Below are 22,323 nucleotides of genomic sequence, written 5' to 3' on the forward strand. Positions count from 1 at the left end.
TTTCGTTAAACATTCCGGAGTTCCCTCTTCAATACAACTTAATTCTTAAATTTTTACGAAACCTCGTGAGATGCGATATGGCATACATTTTGTTGTGGTTTCGAGATAGATTAACCGGCTGGTTATCCGGCCCTGCAAGCCATGCAATAACGACACCTTGGCCAGCGCTAGCTGGGAATTCGGTACCTACAATCCCCGGCCAACACCGAGATACCTACAGAAAGCTAGGCCATCGGGTGTCGGTGCAGTATTATATCCGCCTTTATTATATCTTTTCCACATACACTATATAAACTGTACGCACAGTAGTTAGGGCGGTCATAACTAACCAAAAAAGCCTGCAAAAAAGCCTACTTTGGCCTCTAGAACTATAGCATGCAAGTAGGAATGACTAAAGAAGCCGCACACCCGCCTAGTCCTACAAAAAAACAACGATAATCCCAGTTTACATATAATTCTAGAGTTTTATACCTGTACCTATCTCTTTTTTGTAAACATAGGTGACGTATGTAGCACATAATTAAGTAAATAATCTTCATATCCGTTTAATCTATATACATGAGCCTTTTTTTCGTTTGTTTGGTCGGAATGATACGCTCCGTCGTTTAGATTGAGCCTCTGTATCCCGTTCGTAACGGAGAGAGGGAACCGTTCGCATTCTTTTAAAAAAAATGTAAAGAGGAAAACAAGAAGCGCTCCGAATTTTATAAATAGAGGGGGGAAGGGAGGTTCTGCCTTACAGATATTTTCGACGGGGTAAGGGAGCTATGTAGCCGATAACAGGTTTTTCGGTATGCAATGCGGTTATCGGTGGGATTAGATCTTCGGAGGAGACTCCGGATTTCCTATTTGCTGCTTGGACCCGATTAGTTATTCGATGTCTACGGGGTGTTTGAGGCCGTTTGCATAGCTAATACATTTCTGATATCAAAATCACATCAACGGGTCACCAAAATCAAGATATCCAGCTATTCGATATTAGTACCATTAAAATATCATTATATATCATACAATCATAGAAAGAAAACAAGAAAAGGACAAGAAAAGGAAAGAAAGAGAAGATTTAAGAAAAACTTATATCCGAAAAAAAAAAAAAAAAAAATTAATATATATGAAATGCAACCCAAAAAAAATAAACCCCCTAGCACTTTTGTTTCCTTAATATGTACCGAGAAATGAAGCAAAGAAACTCCAGACGGAATGCTTAGCATCGATGCAATGCTATGAAACGAAAAAAAAAAAAAAAAAAAAATTTGTAAGAAATAAGAAATAACGACGGCGAAGCGAACCGACTTTGATCATTAGATAAATACCCTTATTCCAAAATACCGGCTTTTCTGAGTGTTTTTTTTTTTGCAATTTGTTTCTTTTTTGTTTCGTACCGCGAAAAAAAAAAAAAAAAAAGCAAGATTGCAAATGCTCAAGAACTGTGGTATAAACTTCTGACCCCGAGCTGAAAAGAATCTAGAATAAATCAAGAATCTGCGGCAACCCAAGTAATACCACCACCACAGCGATAATCGTAGCAAACGGCGATGTAGGCGATAATATCGATACCGCAGAAATGGAGCTCGATGCGCTAGAATTGAACGTTTTATCATCCGTTCGTAGACATCCAGAGACATTCACAATCTCGGCTGGACATTCAACGCGCTTAAATGTGGCGCTATAGGAAAAGGGTATGTTAATATATATTGGGAAACTCGGGTACCCGAAAGTTATATTACGAGTGGGAACTTACTTTGGTCCTTTGACGTCTTGGTACCATGTATACCTCCATTTGCACGCTGCCTGTAGTTCTTCGGGTATGGTATCGCATTGGGTCACGTTTGTGAATCCGGTTGCGTCCTTACCGAAAAACTCGCCGAATGTGCTGCCATAGCGTCTTTGGCATTGGCTTTGCCAGTCTGCTTGGCCTGGGACCTATTCGTGTTATATCAATTAATACGCTTTATTCAGCTGGGCATGAAGCTTATATCAGGATATCAACTCCCACTTACCGCCAAACTAAACCAGTTAATCTGATCCTCATTAAAATTCACATTAACCCCCTGCACAATCATCTTTTTCCCCTTAATGTCACTATCCAAGAACTCCAGCTCATAGCAGCTACAACACCACTCCGTACTATCCGCCCCACGAATGAATATACTCGCGTATCCGTATGAAAAGGTTTCGTTTACGGCCCATGGTGTTTGGTTAGTACACGAACTTGCGGGCCCGCCGCCACAGTAGCCTCCTGCGGTATCGTCGAGAACGAGTTGGTCGTTTGCGTCGCAGGTTTTGAGACCACTTACAAAGCTACCGTAGGTTGGCCAGGCGCAGGCGGGTTTGCAGCAGTCGTAGTACATTGATGTGAAGGATTGGCCGGAGAAGACTCGTGCTGATGCAGTTGGGGACAGTACCGCGGCGCTCAACATGAGCGAGGATAGTAATGTCGACATCGTTTTCATCATTTCGATAGGTTGGTAATTGATATTGGTCGAGAATAGTTAAAGATCCTCAGAAAGACCTTCTGGTAAGGTGAACGAATGAATGATAATTGGAAGATGAGGATTGGAAGATTCTTGTTCGAGGGATTGACCATGCAACTACCCGTTCAAAGGGCACAAGTGGTCTATGCTTTTTCCCCAAGAACAGAGAAAAAGGAGACTGACTCGAGACTCGTCCTCCTTTCCCGCTGCTTCCACTGTTGTTCTTTGTTGATATCAAATCAAATTGGCACCGGAGCACACCCACGGAAAGCGGAGAAACCTAAAGCGCCTTGATATTGCTATACGTAAACCCTATATAGGCACACGGAATCCAAATAACCCCCTCCCTCCTCTCGGCATATGAAGTCTACGCTTTCCCTCAAGATCCGCGGCACAACAGAGCTTCCTTTAATCGAGGTTTAAACTCAGAGCTCGTTATAGCTAAACTATGCGTTAAACTTGTTTCTGATGTGATCCTTAAGTGGGCTGCCGCTGTTATAACTATATGTCGGATTCTTATAGATAAATATCTGAAGCGAGCGTCGTTTCGAAAAAGACGAGATCGAACCAAGATCGCGTGGTTTCGTTAAATGCGATCTCCTATAGACTTTATGAGGGAAAAGCTTTTTCTTTTATTTTGGGTGTGGAGAAGATGGCACTCAAAATGTTGTTAGGGTTTGGTGGTGAGAGGTTGTGGTATGTTCGAAACACGGCTAGTTAACGGCGGCCGTAACGGTTTCGAGACATTGGCACGGGCCTGATGGTGGTCCTGATGAAATCTCGTGGAAAGAGAAAAGCTGCAGCTTCAATACCGCGCGATAGTAATATTAAAATCTCAAAGTAAAGAAAAAAAGAAATTAAATAGAAACGGAAAAACAATGAAAGGCAATACGCGCAATCGTATTCGTTCGGTAGACGCCCTCGTAAGTTTTCTCGCGAAATCCAGAAATAAAAAAGGGTAGCAGCAGAAGCGAGAAATTCGATATTGAAAAAAAAAATAAAAAAATAAAAAAATAAAAACACCAAGCTTGGGACCAAGCAATTGCGACAGGTTTACGTTTTCTACGCTTCACAGGTTTAGAACTAGAATTGAGGGAAAGGATTTTATTATTGGCAAAAAGGAACGGGAAAGACAAAAACCCGTCCAACCTTCCCAGCTATCTACTTTTCTGCGCAAGAGGATCGCCCGGCTATTGTGAAGGCCTGTCGGCATCCCTCTCCGCAGCCCACAGTTTGCACAGAGCACCAGCCGATGAAATACGAGGAGCATCTTAATACAGCCGTCAACATGAAATGGGCTCCACCCAAAAGCTCTTTTGCCGGTGTTGCGAGATCTGTCACATATCCATGTCCAGGAACCGGCCACTGGTTGGCTCGTTGGCGTCCCCCCTGGCTCCTGTGCAGGGGTGAGAGCACCTATTGAGGGGTCTGCGGAAGTAGCCGGCCGTGGCGTTGGTAGAAAATGAGCCTTAGTCTGTTTTATATCATCGAAACTGACAGCTGCAATGCATGGTGCTCAAGAGGTGGGTAGTGGGTAAGAAGTCCCGATATGATAGCACCCCATATTATCGCCATACCTCGTGGTTGTGCGTATGTAATATTATCTTACCCAACTGGAAACCGGAGAACTGGCGATTCCATCGTTCTTAATATATTCAATATCTCTCCTTCGTCTGGTGTCTCTCTTACATTCTAGAGTGACGAAAAGCTACCTGCTTCCGTAGGGTTCCCCGCATAGCAAGGAAGCTCGAAATCCCGTGGTTAATATCGACGGTCAGCAGGTTAAACACACTTGCATAACATCCATAGTACATTACATACTGCCTTGCAGCCGTCTTAAAACTCCCAACCATCCCGTCGTTGTCGACATCGGCCCTCTTTTCCCCCTTCTTTTTTCTAGAAGGGTGGGAATAAAAATTCTCTCGCCAGCTTGTTCGCTTGATGAGAATCCATGGACCGGACCACCGATATGCAATCTAAACGTCTCGTGGAGTTTTAATAATTTTTTTCCTTTCACTTCTTTCCTGCTTTCCTTACTATCTTTCTTTTACCACTCATGCACACTTGCGACTTTATACGCCAAGTGGTTGGGTGTAATTCCTATATGCGATCCGAACTTCGATAGTACGACTAGACGGCGAGCGATTTCGGGGAGAGTTCGACCAAAAGCTTGCATTTGATATACATACAGCAGAATGCCGTGGGCGACGAGCTCTGTTAGGCAGGACTTATGCCTGGCCGCGGTCCTAGGCGGGCCCTTAATTGCATTTGTCTTCACTGTTATGAGATTCTTCGATCGAAGAAAAGCGGGATTAGGATGGGGTATGGTTCCTTTGAGCGACTTTTATACATATTTGGGATCGAAGCTGACAATATATGTACAGATGATTATTTAATTGGCTGTGCTTGTGTATGTGTCAGCAACCTGTGCGTGCATGGTTGGGCTGTTGCTGACATGATATATCTAGTTATTGTTAATTGTTATAATATACCCATCATGGAGAAGTAAGTGGTCTCTGTTATCCATTACCTGTGTGATAAAAGCTAACAGATACTTCAGTAATAAAAATGTTACATTATGGCATACACCTATGGGAAGTGGAGCCGCTGTCTCTAGTCGAGATAGACTACGAGGAATACCACCATGTATGCCACCAGATCACTTGAAGGTTGAAGTTCTGTTTTACTGACCGTCCATCAATATAGCTCACTCTCGTCTTCAGCTTCCTCTCCGGACTTATCATGCCCCTCGTCAAAATCTCCATCCTCCTACTCCTCCTCAAGATCGGTAGCGTTTTCGACAACCTTCGAAAAGCCATCTGGGTCTTCATCGTCCTCTCGATAGTCAACTGCATCATCGTCCAGATGCTACTTCTCTTCCAGTGTCCCCAAAAACCGGATGATACTGCCGCCGACAGAACCTTTGGTGGTCTCGGGTGTATACCAAGAAAAATGCTTGGCAGGATCAATATCTACCAGGCTATCTTTAATATGTCGACTGATATCTTTGTGTTCCCGATTCCGGTTTATATTGCGTATAAGATGCGGATGGCGAGTTTGAAGGATAGATTGATGGTCGTGTTTCTTTTTTCTTTGGGATTACTGTAAGTCTCGTTGGATGCTATGAATATTCTTATCAAGGTTTATGCTAACTATGATTTACAGCGTCACCGTCATCGGCGCTATTCGCGTCTACCTCGTCTACGAAGAAAGAGTCTTCATGAAAGCCGCTCCAGACTGGACATGGGGCGGCTCCGTCTGGGTCCTCCAACACCTCGAATGGACCGTTGCAATAGCCATCGCTTGCGTCCCCAACTTCCGCACCCTCGTCAGCCGCTGGTTCCGACGCAACTCCAACCGGACCACTCAAATCAACGCCGGAAGTCTAGACGCCAGTGGCAGCTTATCCCCCGCGTCGATAAGATTTTCAAAACACAGTAAAACTCCCATCTTGAAGAATGCGCCGATGGATAGTATTATGGAGCTGGAACATGTGGATTATCCGGCTGGGACCGGGAGTGCAGATATTGATCTTGAGCAAGCGCTTAAGATGGAGTTGAAAGAGATTAATCAGATGAAGAGGGAGATGCATTTCCAGAAGGAGATATCGGTTTGATATTTTGATAATGAATGCGGATATATATGTGGATGATGATATGGTTGGACCTTTATGATGTGTTTGCTTTTGCATCTGGCATTTCTGAGCTTTAAGAAGCCAGTATCGATCTTTTTAACTTTTTTCTTTCTCTGTTATAAATTTTTTGGTTTAGGATACCTCTGTATATACCTCTTGGACAGCTGGAGTTTTGACGGATACCTTTTGTAGTTTTTGGACATGCCGGTCGTTTATGCTTCTGGGTCGAAGTACCATTGGAGCATTTAATGGCTTTATGAGTACATAGTACCATCATGCGTGCATTTGCATCAAGCGTTCTTTTCTAATGCAATTCATTCGAACATTCATTTCTAATTGGATCCAAAACCAATCAGGTTAATTTAATATATTTCGTGAATACATACCTTCTACCTTTTGCACTAATTATGGGACCAGAAACTGATGGCAACTCTAGATACTGTGGGCGGTGCTATGCAAAGCGGCTCCAGGTTCAGAGAGCTCGAGAGATAGCTTGGCGGCATTTCATACCTCCAAGCGATGCGCTAGGAGCTATCAAGTTTCGACCCTTCGTTCGCGATGTTTTGGCCTCTGTATTTCTAAATTTACAAGTTTACCTGGTTCTGAAGAACCCTTGCGAGTATTTTTCAATGGCAGGGCATCTTATCATATAGTAAGCGCCGAAGGTGTATTAATTTCTTCGAGATCTGTCTTAAGTCGGATTCTCAGCCCTAGAACTCCTGGTTCCCTTGCCTCGCACCTAGAGTTTCCCCTACGGTAGTTGACCTCATTTTCTTGATCACGACAGAACCTCCCCGAGGCCCCTATATACTTATGCCTAAAGGGCCCCCCGACGCAGAATATTGACGACGGTATCTCCCCTATAATTTTATAATTGATTTTCAAATTTAGCATCTCGAAGATCAAGGAGTTCATTATTTGATCTAAGAAGGTCGTGCATTTCGAATCTCACTAACATCGTTGCAACTCCAGGAATAGCTAGGAGGCTAGGCTGGAGCTACAGGCTGCGAGAAGACTTCCCCTTGTTTGGGAAGATGTTGAATACTTTCCTTCCAAAGAGCATTTCGAACATTATACAGCCGAAGCTCCAGATATCGATGTAGGTGTCTGGTCGGTGGGAGTTTAGGACTAATTCTGGGGATCGGAGGACGATTGGGGCAACTAGTGTTTTGGGATCTGGTGGGTCAGAGGTGAAGAAACTTATATTCCAGAAATATGTTAGTTACAACGATGATATGTCGAGAACCTCCTATATGATAGTAAAAGTGATAGCGCATGGCATGTTGTGTTTTCCGTAGGGTCGTGTAGAAAATATGAACGGGGGGTGTAGGGTTCTCGTAATAGCTGCCTCGGCAATAGCTATGGTATACACCGAACCTCTGAGCTGGTCGCCGTACCGCAGCTATGCAGCTCAGAAATCCAGAGGTGGTATATATCCCTTGTCGACACAGACTCAACAAGACTTGGTAGCCTAATCGTTATTCACAACCGCCTCACCACAAATAATTACTGTTTCTGAGTTCCAAGGGGGAGTAATTACATTCTCAGAACTAGGACCCGGATCCAACTCCCTGGCCTACCGCCCTTTTTCTTTTTCTTTTTCTTTTCTTTCCTTTTCTTTTTCTCGAAATATCCTTTTTTTTTTGACATTTCTCATTCTGATACCGATATTAAATCATGCTGGAACCGTGAGGGTTCCAGGCTCGAATATCGATCCTGATGATAGCTTCTTGGGACTAGACTGGTAGAATCCACCCACCCCCTCCTCCAAACCCGTCAGCATATAAACCCACCTTGTCGCCCACCTATCCACCTTCCCATCAACCCTTTTAACCTTAACCTTCCCATTTTCTCCAACATTCTGAACATCCTTCCACCTAATCTTCTCCAATCCTTTTATTGAATACCAAAAAATTCCCTGGTTGTAAATCTCAATGCACAACTCCATCTTTGTGAAGGAATGAAATACCTCGAAGGATGTCTTTTGGTATTCTTTTTGCAGTTGGAAGTTGGAATTTAGTTAGCGTGGAGGAGAGTCCTGTGATTTCGAAGGAGTAGTTTTCTAGGAAGGTGGAGATAATGTCGCCTAGATATATTCCATCCTTCGTCAACTATCTAAATCTAGCTTCGAAGGATGTTTGGAAGATCTCACCCAGAACTTCAAAAGCAAAACAAAGATGCCTTCCATTCACCCCTTCGTGATAAAAACTATCTTTCAAATAAATGACATATTCCGCCCCTCCCTCCTCGCTCTCAATATTTTTTAACTTGGAATAGCAAGCTCTCAATCATCAACAGAATCCTTGCTCATCTTAACCTTCAACGCAACGAATTCTGAAGTCCTATTTAACCACGAGGCTACACAATATCAGACGTTGCATAATCAAATCCGGAAATTTCTCTTAGCTATCATACAAAGTCTTAAATTGCCCTTCGCAGCAATGAAGCCATGTTAAACAAAGAGCCTTTACGGAGAAAGACGTCTTTGAAATACAATAGGGTCCTCAAAAACCCATCGAACTTCCTAAGGGAGATACCCCATCACAAAACAAATCACCAATATGAACGGGATGATACCCAACAGACCGACCGATAAGCTTCTCCACACTCATCCACACTCAGCCCGTTGAATCGGCCGAAATCTCCATTCGGATAATGAGTTGGGTATTTCAGACGGTGGAAGTACTGGCCGGCAACGTATTTGTAGTTGGGTCAGTCGACATCTTTTGTAATTATAATTGAAATTGGTGGATGCGTAGGGGAGTATATTCTGGGGTACGAAGGTTGATTTGTTCGATTATATTATCTAGGGAGTTGATGATGAACTAAGAAAGACTCAGTTGTTATGGTATCTCATGAACCAACAGGTTGTCAATTTGATAGTCTATCAAAATACCACCATCATAAAGTCACATCAATCATTTACCATAATCATCACAGGCATAGGCACAATCACAATCACAACTTCACCAAAAATTGAAACAAACCAAAGCGTTAAAACCCCGTCATGATCCATCCAAAAAAGAAGATAAGTAAAAACCAGTAAGTGAAAAGAGTAAAAAACCAGTCTATAAGTTCTTTTGTACTAAAAACACAAAAAAAAAAGGCTAACGTAATTCTATGATAAAAAGGCAAAACATGAAAAGGAAAAACCACTCAGTGTCACAAATCACCCTCCTATTCCTCCCCCCTCTCAAAGGTCGAAAAAGGTGGGCAAGATTCGTAGACAAAGACCCCGCATCCGTCCAAACTAGCCCTGATATCCTTTATTCACTCTCCCCACTCGCTCCATCGGATGAATTGTCGAAAATGGGAATGGAAATAAGTAGGAGAAAAATGCGTCGAAGATAAAAGGGCAGAGAGGTTGGCGGCGTGCAAACCCCGACAGAACTGCGCAGCTCGCGTTCAGAACATCAGGCAGAAGTACACCAGGAGGTTCGTGGTAGTGTTTGTAAATATAACAGTGATAAAAATAAGAATTACGTCAGAACGAGAAAAAAGGGTATGTAACGAGAAAGATGATGCATCATAGTCGAAGGGTCCGGTCGATTAGTGAATGGGTAGGTAAAAGTGAATGTCGGAGCCCCGAGGAATACGGCGAATCGTCTAATCGTCCTCATCAGAGAAGACCTCCTCACCACTAGAGAGAAATATATTAGTATTATATCTTCAAAGTATTGAGTGCATTGGATTGTAACTTACCGCTTGCGCCTGGCCATACGTTCCTTCTTCTTCTTTCGGAGCTCGCTGGAAGTGAGCTTCTTCTTCTTGGTAACCTCGATCTTGTTACCAAGGGCATCAAACTGGTCACCAGCCTCCTTCTCTTCGATACGAGGACCGCTACCTTGACCTTGGACCCAGTTGTGGCCGGATGGGGTCATCTTACCGTCAATGACGGACCAGACTTCCTCAGTGAGACCACGGGTGAACTCCTCAGCGTGGGTAATGATGACGACACCACCATCGAAGGCCTTGAGAGCCTTAGACAAAGCACCGAGAGAGTCGCGGTCGAGATAGTTGGTAGGTTCGTCAAGAACGATCAAGTGAGGCCGTTGCCAGGTGGCGGCGGCCAAGCAGACCTTGACACGCTGACCACCAGAGAGACCCTTCATGCGAGAGTGGGAGACCAACTCGGCATCGAGACCGAAGTAGCCGCAGTGGATTTCGATTTCCTTTCGGATCAAAGGACGGAAAGCACCGGACTCGAGGGCAATCTTCTGATCGATATCGGCGACCATCTTAGTGTGGGAGGCGATAAGCTCGGAACGCTGGATCCAGCCGTTCTCGGAGGTAGACATGGGAATCCACTTCTCACCCTTCATGCCGACGTTCTCACCGAGAAGGAAAGAGCACTCGTACTCGTAAGAGTTCTTGTACTTGCGACGGCCGGAGATGGAGACGACACGACGTTGGGAACCATCGATCTTGAAGATCTTGTTCATGGCGAGCTCGTCGTCATCGGTGATCTGTTTGTTGGCACGGTCCATGGTCTCACGATCCTCACCGGTCTGGAAACGCCATTGGATGTACTCAGATGGAGTCTTGTCCAAGTGGTTATCGATGTGGGCGAAAGCGTGCTGTTTGATGTATGCGATACGGATGTTCTCGTGGACGTAGATGTTACCCTTGGTGGGGATCAATTCACCGGTCAAAACGTTGATAAGAGTGGATTTACCAGCACCGTTGGGTCCAATGACAGCGATACGAGATCCAAGAGAGACCTGGAAGGAGATATCGGTCAACTGTGGCTTGGCGGTACCTGGATACTGGAACTCCATCTTGTCGACCTTGACGATAGCCTTGGCCTTGGTCTTGACACCTTCGAGGAAACCTGGTTCTGGGAACTTGAACTCAAGCTCGGAGGCTCCGAGTTCGTAGTAGGACTTGGCGGATGGGACACGGGCGACGAAGGCCTTGAGGTTACCTCTATAACGCTTAAGCTTGAATCGCTCGTAGTGGATGATGTGCTGGCAGACATTGTCAAGGAAACCGGAGTCGTGGGAAACAATGATGGAAGTGCACTTGGAGTTGCAGAGGTAGTCCTCGAGCCACTTGACGTTGATACGATCCAAATGGTTGGTAGGCTCGTCGAGGAGGAGGATATCGGGGTCCTCGAAGACGGCACGGCAAAGAGCCAACTTCATCTTCCAACCACCAGAGAGGGAGGTGATCGGGTTCTCGAACCAAGTTTGCTGGAAGCCGAACTCAAGCATGGTCTTCTCGACTTCATCGCGGGTCTTATCGACACCAGCTTCACCCAACTTCTTCAGGGTCCAGCCAATGACAGTCTCCTCGGTATCAGCGGCATCAAGATCGTGCTCGACGAAGACGGTCTTGACCTCGGACTTGGGTGGGAAACCCTCGACCTGTTCACGGTTGATAGCACGCATGAGAGTAGACTTGCCGGAACCGTTGGGACCGCAGAGACCATAACGTTGACCACGCTTGAGACGAAGGTGGGTCTGGTTGAGAAGGATCTTGGCACCGTAGGCAAGGTTGAAGGTACAGTTGCAGAGATCTTCACCTTCCTCATCATCGGCCTCACCTTCCTCAGCCTCGGCGATACCAGGAGCAGAGCGCTTGCGGAAGGTGTCGACAATGGACTTGGCGTCGGCCTCACCGATGAGGGCAGCGAGGGCTGGGGCGACATGCTCGAACCAGATCAACTGCTCGTTGGACTTCTCATCGTAGAGGGTACCGGCAATGCAGGCGAGGTAGTAGAGGACTGGCTGGTACTTGCTGAGAACTTCGTTGTGGTTGCTGGAGGAGACGATGGACTTGAGAGTCTCGAGCAAGACAGCTGGTTCGGAGGCATTGGAGACCTCTGGGATCTTGCCATCTGGACCAACATCACCAACACGCTTGAGAGTATCGAGACCACGTTCGGTAACGGAGCGAGCTTCGGGATCGGCAATGGTGTCGAAGTTCTTCTGGAGACCGGGCATGAGCTTAGGCAAGAAAGGAGCGACAATCTGAGGATCCTCGACGAGCTTGCACATGTTGTCGACAATGACGGCGGATTTACGCTTGATAGCAGTCTCACGCTCAGCGAGGCCACGCTCGAGAAGAGGAACCATGATGGACAAGGTTGGAGCAAGGACATCCTGGACGAAGGTGGTGGCACCGAGCAAGTGAACGGTCTCTGGGACGTTCTCGGGAGCAGCGATACAGTTGATCAGCTCAGGAATGAAACGATCGATATCTTTGTTGCAGATCAAAGTACAGATGTTCTCCATGGTCTTCCTGGCAGCCTTCTTGACCTCTGGCTTGGTTTCCCACATGGCCTCAGAGATGACAGGAATGCTGTCGGGAGTCCTCAAAGCGAGCTGAGAAGGAGCAATGCGAGTGAGGGTGTCAATGCACTCGAGAGCAGTGATCTTTTCTGGCCACTTTCCGGCATTCTGGATGGAGTTGAAGATGATTGGGAGAACGGCCTTGATGGCATTAGGGTTGACGTTCTCAATGATAGTGAGAGCAGTCTCGTGAGCAAGCTTCTTGACGGAGGTCATCTTGTCACCAACGGCGACAAAGACGGGTCCGAGAAGCTCGATCACGTAGGGCTCGATGGCTGGAGCCAAAGTGTGACCAGCAATGGCCTTGATGGCCGAGAGGGCACGCTCACGAACTGCGGCATCCTTCTTGTTGTTGAGCTTCTTCTTGAAGTCATCGACGAATTTCGATGGAACTTCGTGCTCTTCGATAGGACCGTTGACGAAGGTAGCAAGGTTCTTAGCAGCGTATTCGGTCTCCTCTCCCTTAGAAACAGAGAGCTTCTGGAGGAGGTCCTCGAGGACCTTGACCGACTTGACGTTCTCGGAGGCGGAAGATGAAGCCATGGTATCAACAGCTGGGGCCATTATTAATTGGCAATGTAGTGATGTTGATGAAAGAAAGAAAGGAAAGTTGGTATTAAGAGGGGGTAGTGGGTTGGAAGAAAGAAAAAGAATCTATCCGATAAGAAGCCCGTCTAAGATAAAGCAAGCCCACAGAAAAAAAAAAAAAAAAAAAAAACACAAAAAAATTACACGCCTTTGCGAGAGGACTGTGAATTTTCAAATAAAATTTTGGAAACCTCCGAAAGAAGGGAGGGAAACTTTCGGAAGGAAGAGAAATAAAATGGCGAGGTTAGAAGTGTACTGATACGAGTTACCGAGCCTGAGAGAGGGTGCTCGATATGTATCCTGGCGTATACTAGGAACCTGACAAATTACTTCTATAGAAGAGCAGGACTGTCTATGACAATCAAGAACGACGACGAGACGACGACGACGAACAAGAAATCTAAGGGGTATATTTGGTGATAAGAAAGAGAAAAAAACAGCGGGATGGTGGAAAGGGAAGAGGGAAAGAGAGGAAAGAAGCGGTGAAGGAGGGTTAGCAAGAAATATATACCAGAGCGCCTCTTACAAAGATCCGCCCGCCATGCCACCTACAGACCTGCATCCACATCCAGCATGCAAAGACATACAAAAACCCTCAAAAGAAAGACCACGGCGGGACATTTTTTTTTTTTAGTCTGGTGGGCAAAAAGATTGATAGCTACTATCTCACTAGCTCGAAGCTTTTTTTTTTTCGGTTTGTGTACAGAGTAGGTGTGGCGGTCTCGACACACAGGTTTTGCTTCTTCAGAGGCATGTAAGTGTCCACCTTGCGACAAACTGAATAATGCCCATGAAAGGATTGGGGATTTTAACAATTATGCCCTGCTCTTTAAGCCCAATAACATCGTTAATATATGCTGCCTGTCGAACGCTAATAAGGCTTGCCAGCCTTTATGCATCGGATGAGCATGGGGCAAGAAAATAGAAACCCCCCCAAAAGGGCTCCGGACAGGGGAGCTATCGGATCCCTGTCACTTTCGCGCACTCTGAAAAAATTTCAAAATTTTTTTTTGGTTGAGAAAGAAAGCCACCAACTGCGGAAGAAAGAAAAATATACGTGGACCATACAGATCATTGACCGGTTTGTCCTGAGCTGTGGTCGTTCATGCTTCAAAATAAGTATCAATTGTGGCCACCGGGAATCCGAGCTATCACTATTCTTGACAGATTGCCACACTGCGATGGTTTTTTCCGGACAAGAAAGATCTTATCTCGTCCATCTGGCCGTCAAAATCTGAACAAACGTTGCAAACACTCGATCTTAAATTTGGATTTATCTGTGAAGATTCATAGACGCTGCCGCATTGAAAAATTTTTCTTCTCAGGCAGTTACGATTTTATCCCCGGAACTTATTCCATAGATCCGCTTTCAGCGAGCGTGCCTAGGATAAAAAGGTATTCGACAGGTAAGCTTATTTGTTCGACTGCTATGCCAAGGCGTAGTTGGATGTTTGAAGTTTGATAGAATTTGCCGCTCGAAGTTTTTACTCTGCAAACTCAAGTTCACAAATATCCGCGCTCACTAGTGATCATGATCACTCAAAATTGAATATTTCTGCTTCACCGTGAGATATTTCGTATCAATCCAATCATCTTTAACTTCCTTTATCTGCCATTCCAGCTCCCCAGGTCCTTCTCCATTCAGCAAATTATGCGATATCTTTTTGCTTGACCAAACCTTCGGTGCTAGTCGAAACTTGAGGCGACTACCCTGGTCGGTGAGCGCGCTCCGAGTGGGATGGCTGCCACACCAGTCCATAGCTTAATTCAGCCATCCCACGCTCCTCTCGTTCCGTCTATGTAGACCCTTTCCTTCACATGTCTTCGGAAAATCATTTTTCTGGTTGGTAACACTTTTTTTTTTTTTTTTTTTCAAACGACGGTTCCTACTCCCGTTCAACAAATCAGATGTCAAGATTTCACAGCATGTTCCCCGTCTCCATAATTTTCTAGTTTTATCCCTCAATTAACGCCCCAGTTTTTTGCCATTGAGTACATATACATTTCAAGCTTTGCTGGAGCTCAAGCAAAATCTATAATTGTAAGTATTAACAACGAAACATAACACACACACACCCAAGCCTCCATCTCGGATGCACCGCTCTGAAAACGGAATTATACATGGCCAATCTACGTTACGCTGTGCAGTAAGCTATGCAGCAAAAAATCCGCAAACACATCTACATGGAGCTAGGGGGGGTGTGGTCCTGCGTTAGAGCTCCAGCTTGGTCGATAGATCCGAGCTCGAGGGTATGTATCTCTTGCATTGCATCTTGAGATGTAAGGGAAAAGGGGGGTGCAGCAGTAAGAGCTGCGAAGACGTGGCAGTCAGTTATGACAGACAGCCGAACATGTTAACAACGACTGGATTATGAGACAAAATTGAGGTTCGAAACAGATGGATTCGGGGAGGATGAGTTCCAAATTGTTCTTTTCGCCTTCTAGAGACTGTGTATTTCTAGCTGCTGTCTTAGTCGCTGTTGGGCTTTCTAGATGGATTGTATACGAGTTGGAAGACCACCGCTTCTTACTAGGGCACGTCACAGTTACCACTTCCAATTCCTGGAGGTTATCACAGCCGATATCCCTCCACAAAACCTGGGCACCTAGGAATCCTCCAATCCTCTAGGATACCCCGTTTACCCCAATCGAATACCCCGTGGAGAAGATATTAATATTCCTGACTGGATTGGGAACCAACTGCCCTTTGAATCCGACCTGTGAAACTCAAGACAAGCAGAATTTTTGTTTGTTCCTCGTTTAACTTATAGATGTCTTGGCGTTGTAAGGTCTTGGCTATCAATCTTGGCTTTCAGCCCCGTCGAATTAGATTACATCATTTGGGAACTGAGCTGAGGGAGCTTCGGAAAATATCGTTTTAGGGGGGCGAAGGATAAAGTCGATTCCGACTGGTTGGCCGGAACCTGGTCTCGTCTGTGAGGTGGTAGGGCCAAGCGTGGACCGAGTCAACCGTGGTTTGGACAACACCGCGGTACTGCTGTGAAGAGCTGCCAATTTGCAACAAAATCAGCGCAGCAAAAATCAACGATAGAATATAAATCGATATGGACAGATGTAGACTCGACAAGATGTAGCGGACGAGTGTTGTAAATTGTATGCCTATAATGTGCCAAAATTATACTACAACGGTCCATATTGGTGGACAGACAGAAGAAGGTAGCTCCAAAAATAAGTTCTCTTCAAGGTTGCTTGGGAAGAATAAAAGGTGGAGAAACAGGCCGAGCTTTGTGTTGGCAGGGCTCGGAATCTACAGCGGAAGGCGACGGGGAAGGCGTCAAACCAGATTGGGGCTACTTGATATTGCGCTTTGGAGCTTTGGGTATTTTACTGGGTTTGGTTTTTTTGAATTGGGCTTTCAGGCTTTATGGGTACTTGATAGATAATAGGTACCTCCTAGGTGATTGTTGGTTGTGGTTTTGGTTTTGAGAGTTTGTGACATTGGTGTATTATTCTTTCTTTGATGAAGTATCGAGAGCTCTCTGGCTCTGGTTGGTGATAGTAGTAAATTCCAAACTGATTCAGAGATTTTCCCACTGGAAGGCTCTCTACGGGCTAAGAATCTTCATGGGACCTCCAGCTGTACCATAGGGAGAAGCAGGAATGACTTGATTGTTCTCTCCAGGCACAATCCTACCGAATCACTTGAAATCATACCAAACATCACCACCGCAAGAAAGTTCACTTTCTACTCACTTTCAACTTTCAAGAAAGGCCCGATATCGTGACTTCTAATTACTTAAGTAGCTACTTCACAAAAATGTCATCCTACTCCCACTCATCAACTTTTGGAGGAGTTTGCGGAGGGGTATAGGTGGGATTGTTGTGACGAGGATGGGGGGGCTGAGGGGTGTGTGGTTGGGTGGCATGGTGGGGAAGGGGTGGGGGAGGAGGGGAGAGGGGGTTAAGGTTGGGTGAAAGTATGGTGGGGTGGGGAAGGGTGCTTTGATGGTATGTGGTATTGGTTGGTCTCGAGACTACGATTGTGAGAAAGCTTTAATCAAAGGCACTTAATATATTTAACAAGTTGGAAGTTTGAAATTACAGTGATTTTGAAGTAGAAGCGATTACTCTCGAATCGAATTATTATAAGGATGGAGGGAAAGGATAGAATATTTACATAACGGAATGAAAAACAGGAAGCATTAGTTTTTACTTACGACCAGCTCGCTCAAACGTTAACAAGCTCAAATTACCTAACCTACGTAGCAGCTGAATATTCATCATCATCTTCATCATCTTCGTCTTCCTCGCCATATGAATCTTCAGGTTCAATTACCCGCCGCGCTTGGCGACGGTTCGTCACGACCCGTCCCGCAGAAGGATGAAACTGTCCATCCCCCACTTGCTCACTCTCCCTCCTAAACCTCGACCTATGCCTATCGACCTCACACCCCACACTACCCCCCCCTATCCCCACAACATTCCATAATAAACGCATCAGGACGATCATTAAAAAAGTCCTCATGATTATTATCCCTAGGATCATCCAACATATCCCCCCACATATCATGATCTAGATCTGCTTCCCAGGGTCCCGGATGAGACCTACAAGCGGTATCATGATTGTCTGCCTCGTCGTATGATTGGAAGCAAGCTACGCAAACTGCTATCTGTGTCTCAGCTTTCCGTTTGCGCGTTGAATTTGCGGCGTTCCCGCCGTTGCTGCTGCTGCCGTGCTTCAGCCTCGGCCCGGTGCCGTTTTGCCTCCCGGAGTTGGGTGTTTTGGAAATGGTATTTTTGAAGCCTAGCTTCGTTTTTGAAGTCTGCTGATATTAAGGCGTCTAGGAAGTTTTGAAGTTCTTCTCTTGTTGCCGATTGGACTATTTCTCGGACGTCTAGATCTCTGGGACCGGTGACCGGTGGAGGCTGTTGAATAGGCCTGAGTATAACGGGCCTAGCCGCCAGAAGTGGGGCATTCGGACCTTGCCTTGGGACACCATTCAAGTGAATTGGTTCATTTAAAATACTTGATAGCGGTGGAAGCGTCGCAGATGCGTTGGAAGTCATCTCGATCGATGCGTTTTCAATTCGCAACCACCGACTCTCTAACTACAACGCCCGGTGGCAAAGGAATGTAGGTGATCTTGGAAAGGGTCTTTAAAACTGAGATGAAGATTAGACTTGTTCGATTGCTATGCGTGTTTTTCTTGCGCCTGAAACGTTTGCTTCTGCCCAAAACGCAGGATGATGCACTTTTTTGCGGGATGGAGGAGGATAGGTAAGAGAGCGTGCAGCGCGTTGGGCAAATATTGGTTGGTTGATATTCTGTATCATTCCATCTCGGAATTAGAGCACAGGCAATACCAGCCCTATTTTATAGTTTTATAGACAGCCCGTCGGAACTCTTGTCGATGCTATAGTTTTGTGCTATTATACTTTTTAAATTTGTCGGACCGATCTTCAATATTTTGACATACATACTCATATCACATCAAGATCTCTTAAATCCGATATCCCAACCCTAAGCCTACCTTGTACACAATTATGACCCTCTCAAAATCCCCACCCCTCCCCAAAATCCTCCCCCACGACCCCATCGAAGAAATCCTAAAATCCAGTCCGGACGCCCACATCCGCTCCCTCCTTCGCACGCTCTGCGAATCCTGCCCAGAAATAAAAGATAAAGCACAACTCCTGCATAAAAATATAATAGAACAACCGGTCGTCCCTCCACCGGGGATATATCTTGCGGATTATATCGTTATTCCTAATAAGTATAATCCGAGAAAGAGGAAGGGGTGGAATGCGCCGACGGGGAGAGGGGTAGGAGTTATGGTAGCGGGGTGGAGTTGAGGGGTGATGGGGGGGCGAAGGTTTAGGTTTGGGAGGTTTGAGATGGGTGATGTAATACAAGTGGGGGCTAAGAGTCGGGATCAGGGCAGTGGGGATATCAGTTGTCCCGTATCCCCGCTCACGAGGATTCCAGAAGGACATCTAATAAAACGGTATGAGCGACAGAGTATGCAGACACCGTACTCATTAGTGCCGGCAGAGGACGAAGGTATTGACCATAGAGAGTTGGAAAGGATAAATTTACCATCGATTAATGAAACGATATTTAAGAGTATGAATTATAGTCTAGAGTTGCCGCCGATTTTGGGGTTTCGAGAAGGGTGGTAGGATGGGGCAGTCTTATGCAGCTATGGAGGGACTGGAATTGGGGGATAATGAGTGCTACGGCGTGTGTATTGAATCGAGATAGGTCTCCAAAGGTTAGGAGTTCATGCCAGCTGTCTGCTCGGGCCTGCTGGGAATTTTGTTCGATCACAACAGACATTAATCTGTTTCTACAGACTGGATAGAGATACCGAATCACGGTGTATCATTATATTATTTCCTTCCTTCTCTTCTATTCTTTAAAACACCATTTTATCTATCGAATAATTACCACTGCTTTACAATTTATTCTTAAATACGCTGTAGACAACACGATTATTTGTTGCATTTTTAACGCTCGCCGTTGAGATCACGAGAGCCAGTGAGCTGATATCCAGCTCAACCATGCGACATTTCCATTAAAACCGCATGCAGGTGTAAAATGTTATCTAAATGCCCCACGCCGTAGCCTCCCTGGGCCGATGGTTTAAATATTTTGTTGCCACGAGAATAGGTATCGAGACTTCCTCCCCCTCCTCAGCATACTACACCGTCTTCCTCCGCTAAATCGGTCCAGAATGGTTCAACTACTTCCTAACCGGCACAAACCCGCACCCACGCAATCCCAACCCCACATCCTGTCACGAAGTCACCCTCTCCCACCAAAAGGGCTCCATAACCGCCATCGGAATCCACACCGCACCGGCGTATACATCTGGCAAGGCACCCCCTCCTACAAAACTCCCCGATACAGAGCCTGGCTCCCCTCCACCGTCCACAGAATTCCCGAACCCCAAAACTTCCTCAACCCCATCGACCTCCTCAACGACCACTCAGGGTATATCTAAATGCGAGAATTAATGGAACGCCATTCGAGACCTGATATGCGTGAGTTGCAGGATAATATCACACCGTGGGTTTACGTTCAGATATCGGATCTTCCTCGATCGATAGATCGAACGCAAAGACCCCAAAATGCTATACGCATAAAGCAGGAGGATTGGGATGAGCAGGGCGATGATAACGAACGGGAGGATGAAGAACCAATATTGATTGTTGATTCGAGGAGTAATCTGGATGAGCTACATCCAGGTGCCGAAAACCTACCTCAAAGTCCCCAACCGGATATACAGCTTCCAAAGAGCGAAATGCCAGAAGCCACCACAGAAGAAGAAATAGAGGCTGAACAGCCCAGCGCCACGAGCGTACCCCTCAATGACAACCAACCAACCCCCTAATGCCAACGTGCTAACAGGGGAGCTCCGAGCTCTCACAGGCGTCCAATCGCCAAACATCAACGACCCAGCAGTTGCAACAAGAACTATGAATGCTCTCCAATCTCAACCCTTTCTGGTACTCGTCAACAGTTAGAGATCGAGATGGGATAGGATGCCTGATATTGAAGGTGTGGAAGATCTTGCTGCCGGGCGGTCAACTACTTCTGCCCGATGGGGAAATCCTCGAGCTCCGGACCTCTTCAGGGGGGAGAGCTGATGCCAATTCGGTCCCTAGAAGACTACGAGGACCCTCAGGGACGGGCGCCCCATAGATATAATGCGCCCAAGCATGTCTATTGGTAATACCACCGGCATAAGAATTGAGTAATATCACGTAACCAAAGGCTGAATTATTGCCATATATATTATCGCAGAGTGGATAGCACGCCACGGCTAACGGGTCATGCCGGTGCCTGCCAAGAAATGCGGGCTTGTGTCACATACCCAAAACGCCATAGATGCTTTTCCCCAACCCCAACGCGCCGCGTCGTCATCGCAGGAGGGCTTCCAAAGCCGAGGGTCCTTTCGACCTCCCCATCTATCTTCCTCAAAACATCGATTCCAACCCTTCATATCTCACCCCTCTCTCTCTCTCTCCGTTACCCAAGATGACAGATATCTACGAAGTCATCCAAACCGCGTCGGACCAACACGTCCGTACGCTTCTCCGCCTCCTTTGCGATAGCGATTACAACATCAAATCCCGAACCGCGGAATTCCACGGCATGATCGAGAACCTCCAACCCACCGGTACATCATCATCATCATCATCGTCATCATCATCATTAATCATCGATCCCACAACCACAACAGGCCGTTCAATCTCATCCGATCGAAAACGAAAACGAGATCCTCTAGAAATCTTTTATTGCGTAAATTGCAAAGAATGCTTTATGGACGAAGAAAACGACGATGAAGCCTGTTCATACCATCCCGGAGAATTTGATCCTGATAGAGATGATTTTTTTGCAGACCATGATGAGGAAATCCATGGAAGGCTGGATGATGAGGAGATGTTCGCGATTTATCCGCAGGGGTATCATATGTCATGTTGTGGGGATAGAGGCGATACGGTTGGGTGTTACACGGGACAGCATGTTGGTGGGAATAGGAAATTGAAGTCCTCGGGATCAGACGAGGGCGAAGGAGATGAAGGAGAGAACGGTGAAGGGGGGGCAGAGGAGGATGAAAAACGGGAAACGAACTAACCAGGATCTCTTTTGGATGGAATGAAGGCTACGATACCTATCGATATCGGAACTCGGTTGGCACCGAGAACCGCTTCGATCGAACCATGAACCCGGCTACCACCGGTTCACATTTATATCACCTACCTACCAATCCCGCAATGGCTTACACGCATGTACGTACAATACTTACATGTAGATTCAAAAGCACACAATCGACTTTCTTTTTTTTTTTTTTTTTTTTCCTTGTCCTCTGTCACCTGTCATGAAGGATCCCCAGCCGCTTGGGTCTCCCTGCATGCTGTGCCGCGCTTCAACTCGAAAAAACCTCCCATTCAACACATTTTCCGCCCACAGCCACGAAGGTCCCCTGCATCGAATGTCCTTCTGCCTATGAAAACAGCCTTAGTTTATGCAAACCGTCACGACAGACGCCGAACGACAGCCAATGGTTTGCGCTTAATCCATTATTTCCCCCGGTCCGTTGATACTTCGATACCATGAAGGATTACATCACGCGGGAAAAACAATCCGAAGAAATGCGTGTGATATCACAAATTTTTAAGATGGAAGCCTTTCGAAAACGCTGTTCAGTCTCGATCTCGGAGAATACTTTAGTATGATTCGGCAAAAGTTGTGTAACGAGACAGTGAGCGCGGGAACTCGGGAAGCTTACATGAATAGATGCTGGATGATTGTACGAATTAAGCCTTGGTGGCGTACGAATCCAAAGGGACTTCGCCTCTTTGGGTG

The 22,323-nt window shown here is 46.0% G+C and overlaps 6 protein-coding genes across 6 annotated transcripts; 3 read left to right on the forward strand and 3 right to left on the reverse strand.

The window, feature by feature from the left end:
- Positions 1–1,464: 1,464 nt before the first annotated feature.
- Positions 1,465–2,444, reverse strand: DFL_000673 (uncharacterized protein; the record flags this gene model as incomplete). The annotated part of the gene is made up of 3 exons (XM_067636203.1): positions 1,465–1,666; positions 1,742–1,923; positions 2,001–2,444. 3 exons carry the CDS (start codon positions 2,442–2,444, stop codon positions 1,465–1,467), a joined length of 828 nt encoding a protein of 275 aa, XP_067495220.1.
- A 2,225-nt stretch (positions 2,445–4,669) lies between these two features.
- Positions 4,670–6,090, forward strand: DFL_000674 (uncharacterized protein; the record flags this gene model as incomplete). Its single annotated transcript, XM_067636214.1, has 6 exons — positions 4,670–4,796; positions 4,859–4,884; positions 4,943–4,979; positions 5,035–5,120; positions 5,181–5,578; positions 5,640–6,090. The coding sequence occupies 6 exons, from the start codon at positions 4,670–4,672 to the stop codon at positions 6,088–6,090; spliced, it is 1,125 nt and encodes a 374-aa protein (XP_067495221.1).
- Positions 6,091–9,714: 3,624 nt separating this feature from the next.
- DFL_000675 (uncharacterized protein) lies at positions 9,715–12,944 on the reverse strand (the record flags this gene model as incomplete). Its single annotated transcript, XM_067636227.1, has 2 exons — positions 9,715–9,748; positions 9,811–12,944. 2 exons carry the CDS (start codon positions 12,942–12,944, stop codon positions 9,715–9,717), a joined length of 3,168 nt encoding a protein of 1,055 aa, XP_067495222.1.
- Positions 12,945–17,627: 4,683 nt separating this feature from the next.
- On the reverse strand, positions 17,628–18,017 carry DFL_000676 (uncharacterized protein; the record flags this gene model as incomplete). The annotated part of the gene is made up of 1 exon (XM_067636238.1): positions 17,628–18,017. The coding sequence occupies one exon, from the start codon at positions 18,015–18,017 to the stop codon at positions 17,628–17,630; it is 390 nt and encodes a 129-aa protein (XP_067495223.1).
- Positions 18,018–19,559: 1,542 nt separating this feature from the next.
- On the forward strand, positions 19,560–20,344 carry DFL_000677 (uncharacterized protein; the record flags this gene model as incomplete). The annotated part of the gene is made up of 3 exons (XM_067636249.1): positions 19,560–19,620; positions 19,684–19,944; positions 20,061–20,344. 3 exons carry the CDS (start codon positions 19,560–19,562, stop codon positions 20,342–20,344), a joined length of 606 nt encoding a protein of 201 aa, XP_067495224.1.
- Positions 20,345–20,991: 647 nt separating this feature from the next.
- Positions 20,992–21,591, forward strand: DFL_000678 (uncharacterized protein; the record flags this gene model as incomplete). The annotated part of the gene is made up of 1 exon (XM_067636262.1): positions 20,992–21,591. The coding sequence occupies one exon, from the start codon at positions 20,992–20,994 to the stop codon at positions 21,589–21,591; it is 600 nt and encodes a 199-aa protein (XP_067495225.1).
- Between the last annotated feature and the right edge of the window lie 732 nt (positions 21,592–22,323).

Source organism: Arthrobotrys flagrans (genome assembly GCF_004000055.1).
Source record: "Arthrobotrys flagrans strain CBS H-5679 chromosome Unknown unitig_15, whole genome shotgun sequence".
NCBI classification, from domain to species: domain Eukaryota; kingdom Fungi; phylum Ascomycota; class Orbiliomycetes; order Orbiliales; family Orbiliaceae; genus Arthrobotrys; species Arthrobotrys flagrans.